The sequence below is a fragment of the Mycteria americana genome, chromosome 3 (assembly GCF_035582795.1).
Source record: "Mycteria americana isolate JAX WOST 10 ecotype Jacksonville Zoo and Gardens chromosome 3, USCA_MyAme_1.0, whole genome shotgun sequence".
NCBI lineage: Eukaryota > Metazoa > Chordata > Aves > Ciconiiformes > Ciconiidae > Mycteria > Mycteria americana.
This window is the reverse complement of record NC_134367.1, coordinates 93,632,713-93,643,624: the sequence shown is the minus strand read 5'-3', so window position 1 is coordinate 93,643,624 and position 10,912 is coordinate 93,632,713. Positions and strand designations below refer to the sequence as shown.

The 10,912-nt window shown below is 58.6% G+C and overlaps 1 protein-coding gene across 1 annotated transcript; it reads left to right on the top strand.

The window, feature by feature from the left end:
* Positions 1–398: 398 nt before the first annotated feature.
* Positions 399–10,756, top strand: DLK2 (delta like non-canonical Notch ligand 2). The gene is made up of 6 exons (XM_075497406.1): positions 399–526; positions 2,742–2,843; positions 4,477–4,540; positions 7,021–7,151; positions 7,827–7,971; positions 8,503–10,756. The coding sequence occupies exons 2-6, from the start codon at positions 2,771–2,773 to the stop codon at positions 9,278–9,280; spliced, it is 1,191 nt and encodes a 396-aa protein (XP_075353521.1). The 5' UTR covers positions 399–526; positions 2,742–2,770; the 3' UTR covers positions 9,281–10,756.
* Positions 10,757–10,912: the final 156 nt, after the last annotated feature.

Genomic DNA, 10,912 nt, shown 5'->3' with positions numbered 1-10,912 from the left:
AACCGCGAGGGGGGCGAGCGCTGCAGCCCCCGAGCCCCGGGCGGGGGTGTCCCCAGCAGGGCCGCGCCCCGCGGGGGCACCCCCAGACCGGGGCACCCCTCCATCCTCTGCGGGCCGGTCCTGGGGGACGGGACCGGTGACCCCTCGCAGACGGAGCCCCCCGGGGCGGTGCGGGGCGGGCGGGCCCGCGTGGGGCCATGCCGGCCCCCCCCCGCCGCCGGCGGCGGGAGCAGGGCAGGGGTGAGCGGGCAGGGCGGGCCGGGCCGGGGGCTGCCTGCGGTTTGGGGCGGCGGGAGGCGGGATATCCCGGGGAGGTAGCGGGGATGTGCAGGCACACGCAGCCGCTGGCAGGCGGCCGGGGCTGCACGGCGGCGGCGGCGGCGGGCGGAGCGGCGCGGCACACGCGGCGGCAGCTCCCTCCGCAGCCCCGCGCCTCCCCAGCCCCGCCGCCGCCGCGCCGCGCCGGGCATGGCCGCCCCCCGCCGCCGCGCCCCGCGATAGCCCCACGACCCGCCGCGTCGCCGAGGTGAGCAGGGGGGCGGGGGGCAGCGTGCGGCGGGGACCGGCAGCCCCCCCCCGGACACCACCACCACCACCACCCTCCCCCGCCGCCGCCCCGGCCGCAGGGGGACCGGCGGGGCCGGGGCTGTGCGGGGCTCCGCGGAGCGTCCCCTCCCGCCGGCCGGGGGCTGGGGGGAAGGTGGGCACCCCCGTGGCCTTGCCCCTCTGGGGGGCACTGGGGGCTCGGGGTGGTCCCAAAGCCGCGGGGGGGGGGGGCGGGCAGGAGGGGCGAGGCGCAGCGGCGAGGCATCCTCTGGGTTCCCACCCCTGCCCCCGGACCCCCAGCCCGGAGGGGTCCCTTATAGCCCCCAGTCTAGGGGGCAGTGCCTGATAGCCCCCCTCCTGGGGTTGTCCCTGGTAGCCCCCAACCGTAGGAAGGTCCCTAATACCCCCGAGGGGCAGGTTAATAGCTCCCGGGGGCGTCCTTAATAGCCCGCAGCCCCTGGGGGGCTGGTAGCCCCCAACCCAGCCAGGCCGTAGCAGAGGAGTGGGACGGAGGGAGCTCCCTTCCCTGTGTCCCTGTGACCCAAAGCCAGGCCTGCCCGGGTGCTGCTCACAGCTCCCTCGGGCACCGGCTGCCCCCCAGGATACCCCCAGCCCTTTGCCGGGGTCCAGGGCAGCCCCTGGGTGGGCGCTGGGAGAAGCACCCGTGGGGCGGCTACGTCAGGAGGTCTGAGAGGCTGCGCCTCGAGTGAGGAGACTGTGGGGAGCAGTGGGAGAAATGACCTTTGCAATGACATGTGGTCGGAGGTTGAGCTCCTCACAGCCCTGAAGGAACAGGATACCAACCGTTCAGCCCTAAATTATTTTATAAGTTTCATAGGAATTGCTTCACCCTCCCCTGAAATGCAGCAGCTGTTTGCTACTGCCCAGCATGTCAGCGTTTTGGGGCAGGAGGCAAAGGAGGGTCCCATGAGTATGGTGACAAGGGGACCGTGGGGAGGGAGGATGCAGCAGTCTGCGCTGGGATTTGGCTGGGGCAGTGACAGGAACATCCTGTAGCCCCTCTGAAAATACTGCATCCTTCGTAGGTGATGGTTTGTTTGCTGGAGAGATGCTTCGAGCAACATCATTGCTTTTTGTGGGCTATTCTGTCTGGTCCAGGCAGGTGAAGCCCTTAGCAGGGACCCCAACACCTCTTCCTGCAATGCAAGTGTACGTGTGTGCGTGGGGGGGGAGGACTTCTGTCCCCATCTGAGAAGCCTTTCATGCAACTATTGACCCAACACAAACTTCCCGAGCTAAAGAGTCCAGCTGAAAGTGGAATGGCCCCTGTCCATCACACCCATGCAGCTGGATGGAGTCTGCTCCATACCTTCACCACTCTCCTAGCAGAAGTTTAACCCCTCCCATCTCATTATAGTAATATATTTATGATATCACCCTCGAATTTCCTGCCCTTAACAACCCCAGAAGGCTGGGAGGGAATGAAGCATTTTTGGAAAGTATTTAATGTTACTTCAAGAGGGCAGGAGGCAGTCGGAAAATAGATGGGTGCAGGAACTCTGGGCTGACGGGGCTCTCTGCAGGACAGCCAAGGAAAAGGATCGCACCTAGCAAGACGTGCGTGTTTGCCTTTCCTACCTGGGGCTGCAGCCCCAGTCTAGTGCCTAGTGCTTCACTCCCTTGCTTGGAAAATGAAATAGGGCTGTCACTTACCGCCTGCTTGTCTGCTAGATCTACTTGACTCCTTGCCCTCCTGAAGGGCTTGAAAAGCAGCCTGGGCGCTGCAAAAAGACTCAGCCCAACTATTCATTGGATCATGCACTGCAGGGACCTTGCTTAGCATGAAGCTGAAGCCCCCCAGACCTAGGGAGGGAAGATTAAGGTCCCCACAACTGGACTGGTGTTTCTGGAGGCTTCTGCTCTCTTGACAGCAGCTAGCAGGGGCAGGTGCTCCAAGACGCGGTGTAACAGCCTGAGCTATTACACGCTCGGGACTGAGTGTGTACACTCATAGCACCATACAGGCATTTTAAAAGGCTTTTTGATTCTTAGTACTCCAACGTTGCCTTAGAGGAAGGAGTCTGGAAGGACAGAGAGGAGTGCAGTGACAAGTCCGTACAAAACTGGATGTTTCAACTCAAAACTCCCAGGCTGCGGAGAGGAAGGGATGCGTGAAGTGAAGCTGCAGTATCAGCCAGGGGATTTTTCTGAGCTTACTCTTTTTCTCTCTGTAGGTGTTCATCTCGGTGGGGCCACGCTGACCATGCTCAGGAGCTTCTGTCTCCAGCTCATGTCCTTGGTTTGGATCCTCTTGGCCCATCACCAGCTTGCCCAAGGTGAGTCTCTGTAGACATGGGTCCTTCTCTCTTATATCCATCACATGGGTCCTTCTCTCTTATATCCATCTTTCCAAACCTGTCCTTGGCATTGCTGAAGTCTCCTCAGTTCTCCATCCAAAACAGAGCTGGCCTGACCTGGAAGACCAGAAAATGCTGCTCAGTCATCCGGCACCTGGGGGGTGACTGGTGGCAACCACAGAGACCCCTGCTGTGGTGCTCATGGGGGTGGCCATGCCTGAGCAGACCGGCAGTGAGAGGTCCTGCTGCTCTGTCTCTCGCAGTTAGGGTGAATGGGTCGCTGAACCGATGACCCTGTTCAGAGAGGCACAGTGAGGGGGAATGAAGATCCAAAAACTGAATGGCTAATCCTGGATCCTGTGAGACAAAATCCCTTCCCAAAGATTAGTTTGCTCTCCCCCTGCTCTGGATAAGCGATGAATTCCCAAAGCCATCTGCCAGGAGAGATGGTTACAAATAGGAAAGGCGACAATACCCAGGCTTGGGCTGAGCAGTCCCAGGATGCTGCTCCAGCTCCATGGTGGCTTGTTTTGGGAGGCTCTTATACTGAGCAGTGGGACCTGCCGCCTCACTGCAGCAAAAATGCATGCATGGGGGTTTTCTCCTCCTGCTCGCTTCCTAGGCAGCATATCACACGGCTTGGAGAAAGCGGCGTGGGGGCTTTAATTTGCCCTGGTCTGGGATGAGGGGGCTTAGTCAGGTAAGGGCGTTCATCTCCTGGGCCTGGCCTGGGATCATGCTGGGCTCCTGGAGAAACCCCCTGCCTCCTGACATTTGCTCTACTGCCCATGGAGCTGGAGCACGCCAGCTCCCCGTGGGGCTAAGACACAAGCAAGTGATGGGGGAGAGGGGAAGGTGGAGATGAAAGGGGACACCTGGCTGGAGAAAGCAGGCCAGTGCCGAGCGGAGGATGAGAAGTGGCATGGAGAAGCCATGGCTCAGTTACAGCTTCTGTGGCCTTTAAATAAATAAACAGAACTGGATACCTGGCCCCATGCAATTGCCAGCCCTGCCTCCCCACGCCGGAGGGGGAGTGCTGGCAGCTGGGTCCTGGGGGAGGGCAGGAGCCCCAGCCAGACCGCTCCATGCCAATAGCTGTCTCTGGGGATGGGGACATCCTGGGAGATAAAGAGGAGCCATTCTTTCCATTTCCATCCTCGGTCCCTTTGTGCCCCTCGCAGTGCCTGGCCCTGAGCTTTCCCACCATACTTGCTGCACGACTGTGGGACCAAGGTCCCAGATGGGTCAGGTCCTATTACACAGGTTGCCGAAATGCATGGGCAACCCCAGCTCTTGCCCAGAAGGGCCCGAAGTCTAAGGGAGGCAGCAGAGAGAAGGTGGGGAAGATGATCAGAGACCGGGTAGTTTTGAAGCAGGGTCCCATTTCTCAATAAAGGCAGTGTTATTGCTGCTTGGGTGACTGGGAAATGCTCATCTCTCATGTGGCATCCAGCCATTGAAAGGAAGGTCCCCACCTTACAGTTCTGGGGAAGGGCAGGCTGAGCACTTAGGAAGGTAAAAAATGCTGTGAGCCAGCACGGCCATGGGCAGATCTGGAGTCATCATCTATGGTCTCTGCTTAACCCAACTCCACCCGTCTCCTGCCTTGTAGGTGATGACTGCAGCGAGCGCTGTAATCTTGCCCACGGCTGCTGTGACCAGGATGGGAAGTGCAGGTACAGCTTGTCCTTGGCTCTCTGCTCCTGCTGCCCCTGACTGTAACTGCTCTCCCTCCCTTGATGCTGTGTCCCTGGTGCCTACACCCCTGCCCCGAGTTAAGAGCCTCCTCCTCTGCTCACCCACTCCTGGAACTGATGACTCTGCTCTCTTTTTACCTGGCACCCTCTGGAGTGGGAGATTTGATCCCTCAACCTCTTGCTGGTCCCCTCCAGCTTTTGCTCCAGTGCTTCCAGGGTCCCCACCACCACACACTGACCGATGTTGTTCTGCTGAGCCCTTTTTGTCTAGACGGGAGCTTAGGACAGCCTAGCCGTGACTGGGTGATGGGAGGCAGCCTTCAGGCTCAGATACGGTGGGGAAAGTCATCAGGCAGCAGGGAAGGCTTGGGGGTCAGCCAGCTTGCTTGGCCTCCTCACTGGTTGAGGTGAGGATGCTCTCCCTGGAGGCATGGAAGAGAAGAGCTGCCAGCATGCACATAAATGTCTGAGGGCATCACGGGTCCCCTCTCAGAAGCCTGGGCTATGGTGGGGATCTCCGGGTGTTTTCATAAAGGGCTCGCCAGCAAGCTGGGGGCTACCGCAGCAGAAGTGCGTGCGTGATCCCTGGCATCCCAGCTCCAGCTGGTGCCCAGATCCTGCAGGGGCAAAGCTCAGAGCCTGACCCTGCGCTTCAGCCTGAGAAGCAACCACGTGGCTGCCCTGGGCTGCCATGGTCCCGGACACTGCCTTTCATCCCAATGTAGGGCCACCTGGAGCCCCCATCCTGCAGGGCAGCCCCGGGAGGAAAAGGCTGCTTTGGGCTGGCCCGGGCACCTGTGCTGCAAGGGGACAGACTGCCCACCGCTGCCCTGTTCTCCTCGCCGGGGCATGCTCAGCCCCCTTTCACAGCACAGCCCCCAGCGTCACACCACACCTGGGCCACTCGTTCTCACCTAATGGAGCAGACTTGGCCTGGCGGTGACCGTAACCACACTGACCACTGCATCAGGGAGCGTCCAGCTCTGGTTTTGCTGGGCCCTTGGTTGCAGCTGCAAAGAGCTCGCTCCTCCCCGAGCCCTTTTGGCAGCTGTGGCTGGTCGGGGGAGCTTGGTGCTGCGAAGCCCCGGCCAGAGATGCCACACTTTTCCATGTGGCAGGTGGCCCAGCTGCAGGTCTTTCTGGTGGAGACACATGTGAGTTGCTGCTCCAGATTTCAAGCCTCCAGAGCATTTGCTGAACCCTTCAGCAGCTTGGCACAACCTCATTGAAATCGCCCCAAACTCAGGGAGACTTGGCTGCTTACCTGGCCCCCTCCCTGGCAATTTTTAGGTTGGTCATCTCCCTTTTAGAGAAGGGGAAGAGTTGATAGTGCCTGCTCCCTGTGGGTACTGGGGGGTAGGGGTGCCCACAGCCCTCTGTAAGCTCATGGCTGTCCAGCTATGAATGCATTTCCCCAGACTCTATCAGGCACATAGTATCACCTCCATTCCCATCAAAAAGCCTCTAATTAACATATATATTTATTTTTTAAGCATTTTCCTCATCTCTTTGGAACAACCTGCAGTGACAATAGCCAGTCCAGGTGTGAAGGTGCAGCCTCAGACCAGCCTGGCAAAGCTGCAGTCACCGCACATCGTGCTGAAATGAGCCCCAGCCATGAAAATGAACCCCCTTGCTTACTCTAGAGACTGCGTTGTTTTTGTTAGGTGTAATTTTGTGCTGTTTTGAGTATAGCTTTTGTTGTGGCTGGTGCCACCTCCACGCAGCTCTCATCTAGTTATCGCTTGCTTTCCCCCTCGGAGCTGGCAGGTCTGAGGGAAGCCACTGGAGCAATGCAGCTTGGCTTTACTTAGCCATTGCCACTGCCCCGCTCTTCTGGGGCCAGAAGGCTTGTTGGGTGCTGCAGGTTTTCCCATCATACTGCCCTTGTGAGCTGGCTGATAAGTCTATTCCATATGCCAGTCATAGCAAGCAATGTTTCGCAGCTGGATTATGGTGCACTTCAGATGCAAAATGACACACGTTATAATGCAAAGGGGTGCAATGAAACACGTGGGCCTCAGGGGCCTCTTGTCCATTTCCCTCAAGGAGTTTAGGGTTAGGGATGGGGCTTTTTTCTCTGCCCGTCAGACTGGCTGCGCGATGAGGGAGGCGCAGGAATTGCTGAGCTAATGCAGTGGTGTATACAGAGCAGTCAGCTGGAGGAAAGCAGTGGGATGTGGGCACTAAAAGTGAAGCTGCTGAGCTCTTGTTTCTGCCCTCTCACCCTCCCTGGCTGCAGAGGGTGAGCCTGCTCCCGCTGTGTCTGCTTGCTTCCTTGGAAGGATGAGATGCCAGTACTGACCTCCTCTGGAGGAGGGAGCCAGAAGCTTCATGGGGGGCTTTGGGAGGGTTTCCCAGCACCGCCGTATCTGTGGGAACCCTGCACGGCAAGCAGACAGCTTTTCTGCAGCCCCTGCTTGGGTTTTATCACACTGCCATACCCTCTCCTCCTGCAGGTGCGACCCAGGCTGGGAGGGCGAGTACTGTGAGGAGTGCGTGCGTATGCCAGGGTGCCTCCACGGGACGTGCCACCAGCCTTGGCAGTGCATCTGTCACACCGGCTGGGCCGGCAAGTTCTGTGACAAAGGTGAGTTGCGGCTGGACATCCCAGCCTCTGGTGCTGAGGGCAGAAGCCCAGCACACCCTGCATGGACGGGTGAGTCAGCATAGCCAGAAGCCACCCTGGTGATGCCGCTTGGGCTGCCTGGGAGATGGGATGTTGCCTGGCTGCCACAGCTGGGACTATCCCCTTCCTGCAGAAGAGGTCAGGCTGCCGGCACCTGCTCCCTGGTTGCACAGCAAGAGCTGCCACGACACTGGCCAGCCTCAGGAAATGGAGCAGATGAACTCATTGCCTTTCCCACGCTGCAGCTGGGCTCCGGGCAGCACCTCCTGCTTCCCCCAGGGCTTCCTGCCTTCAGCAGGTGGCTGGTGGATTCCCCTCCTCTGGCCTCAGAGGCTCCTCTGTGCCACAGGGTCTGCACTGGCCGGCCAGACGGCATGCACAGCATCTTCACGTCATGCAGATTTGCAGGACAGTTTGCTTTCTCTGCACCCCTAAGCCTGTGCATTTTGCAGACTGTAGCTGGGAGGCACGACGTAGGCACTGCACTTCTATTGCTGCAGGTGCCCATTGGAGGGGAGGAGGGAGAAGCTCCTGCCATTTCTCCATCCCCACTGGGTTTGACAGGCAGTGTTCAAACTGAATTGGCTATATAGCCCCTCTTTTCTCACTAATTCCCAGCTTTTTCTTTCCCCTCAGACATACACATCTGTGAACACCAGTCCCCATGCCAGAACGGGGCTCAGTGCATCTACGATCGAGATGGGGAATATTCCTGCCTGTGTCCAGAAGGCTTCCACGGGAAGGACTGCGAGATGAAGATGGGGCCATGTGAGAAGGCAGGGTGAGGCATGGCAGTGAGATTACAGACAGCATTAGCTTTGGGTCACGCACTGCCGAGCAGTGGCCCAGCTTGGCTCATTATCTGTGGATTTCCATGTGCTAATGGAGTTAAGCCAAAACCATCTTTGGCTTTAGTTTAGCTGTGTGCACTGCACAGTCCTACCAGGGCAAGGTGTTTGTTGCGATCTGAACAGATTCCCAACCCTCCCTGCTGTAGGTGTGATGAGCTGACACCCGTCATGCCTTTGGGGAGCATCAGGAGGGCATGTTTCCTCTTCAGATCATATGGCTGAAGACTCCCTGGTGGGTGGTGGGTCCATGCACAGCCACAGCCTTTGAGGAGGTCCCACAGCTCCTCACTCAGGGAGGTGGAAACTCTTGCCCCGTCTTCTCCTTGAGATAGCTGCCCCCATGGAGAGAGCTGGTGCTGGACCCACTGGCCATGGAAGCAGCTGTGTGCATTTACCTCCCTGGGGCAGGTGAAGTTGCTTGCTTTCCAGGGCCATGACCCATCCTTGCTCTCTCCATGCAGGTCTCCGTGCAAGAACGGAGGGCAGTGTCAAGACGAAAACGGCTTTGCCAGCAACTTCACCTGCCGGTGCCTCGCTGGCTTCGTGGGGGCTCTCTGTGAGAACGACGTCGATGACTGCCTGATGCGTCCGTGTGCCAATGGTGCCACCTGCCATGACGGGGTCAACCGCTTCTCCTGCCAGTGCCAGGTGGGCTTCGAAGGGCGTTTCTGCACCATCAACATCAACGACTGCGCCAGCCAGCCGTGCAAAAACGGGGCGAAGTGCTATGACCGCATCAATGACTATGACTGCTTGTGTCCCGACCGTTTCACTGGCAAAACCTGCGAGATCTCCGTCCCCGAGCCCACCTGGGCTCCCCCCTACCATCCTGCAAACCATGAGAACGGCGGGGGCATGAAAAGCACCACCAGTGAGATGCCAGGGGTGACGCAGCTGGAGCCTGTCAGGACCGCGGTCACGGGGCGGCGCGTGGCCAACCACAGCGAGAAAGAGCCGGGGGGAGGGTTGTTGAAAATCTCTGTGAAGGAAGTGGTGACCCAAAGGGACTCGGGGCTGAGCGAAGCCCAGCTGGTGACAGTGCTGGTGTTCGGGGTGCTGACGGCAGTGCTGGTCCTCATCACCGTCCTGCTAATGTTGAGGAACTGGCAGAGGGGCCGTCAGAGGTCAAACTGGTGCCAAAGCCCTTCTCAGGCTGCAAGGAAGCTCCAAGACCAGGAGTGTCAGGTGGGCATGCTCAACACCGTCCTGATCGAGCCTAGGAAGACGACGGAGCTGTGAGCTGTGAGGACTCTGAGCCGGGCCCTGGCAGGTCATCGTGCTGGCAAACCCCTCGAACTGCACCCTGGGGAGCCGCGCTGGCACAAGCCAGGCAACGGGGAAGGGCCCCCAGGGCAGCGAACGCGTCAGCGAAACCCCTGGGCGTCGAGCATTGGTGTGATGGCCCCGCCTGGGTCTGAGCTGTCTCTCGCCCAGCCGGCACAGCCGGCACCCACAGGCATCTGAAAGCAGGGCTGTGTTGGGCCAGCCCTGCAGGAGAGTGGCGATGTGCTGCTTGCAGCAGCCCACACCACGCAGTGCCGCTATCGTCTGACACGAGCTCTCAGAAACAGGATGGGTAGTGCTGAGGAGGGCACGGCCTTCTTGCAAGCCCAAATTCTGCCAGGCCCTTTGTAACTCCTCTCTGTGACTACTGGAAGGGGTTTTGTCCTTGTTTCCGCTGGTGTTGGGATATTTCTTCTGGGGCCTTTGGGACGGTCGTGGCTGCACTGGCCTCCCTGCCCCAGTACTGGATGGGGTGGCTCCCGGCTGTTTCTGGAGGCTGTCATTTCAGATGCCATGTCCCTAGGGAGCAAGCAAACACCCTTCCTCCCTGGCCTTGTGGTCCCGTGAGCCAGTTTAAAGAGACTCTGGAGATCATTTGGGGTCTCCTCACGCCCTTCTTCTGCCCTGGGTGATGCCCCCGCCTCTTGCTGTCAGACTTGGGGTTACAAACACATTCTGTACTTTCCTCCTGATGATCCAGGGGTCTTCTCCCCTCACTTACCAAGCCGTCCTTTCTGGTCTGGCCACAAATGACCAAGCTCCTCCCCCTCTCCAGCATGCACTTCTGTCTCACCATTTGCTGACAAGAAGGAACATGGCCTGCTCCCCTCTGGGGTCCTCTGGGCCTGAGCTGGTCCTTCTCATATGCCCTCGCAGGTGAAACTGGAGATGGACAAGGCTGGAGATGTGCTGTGGCTGGTTCGGAGCAATGCAAGATCCAGATCCTCCCTTCCTCTCCCAGTCACTCCGAGGCAGGCAGCTGGCACTAACCTCAAATCAGCCATTGTAGCGTTTCTTGATACAACAAAGGCTAAGCTTCCCACAGTGGATGTGAGGACAGGCTACTGAGCCTGGAATGACCATAGGAAGCAGATACAATACTGCCTTCTCCACCATTGCTAAAGCATGGCTAAGAGGCAGTAGATGGCCAGGTCACTTAGCCTTTGTACTAGGTCTGCTCCTCCTGCCTGCGCTGGTCCGGTGTGCAGCAATCAATGTCTCTCTGCCAGGGCCATGCCTCCTCATGGGCATGGAGGGCTAAGCAGTGGGGTAAAAAAACCCACAACCCAAACCCTACTACTTGCCTGTAGGGTTGCAAAGCTGGGTTCAAGATGGCATGAAGAGAGCAGACAGAGGAGTGAGCACTCAGCCAGGAGAGAGACCTGGGAGAGCGGACTGGGGCTTCATCAGAAAGATTATTTTTTTAATACATGGATGGATGATGTACCTTTATCAAATAAAACAAATACAAGCCCAGAAACAGTGTATCAGAGAATCATAAAATAATTTAGGTTGCAAGGGACCTCTGGACACCAACCTCCTGCTCTCCGCAGATCCAATTAGATCAGGTTGCTCAGCTACTTGTTC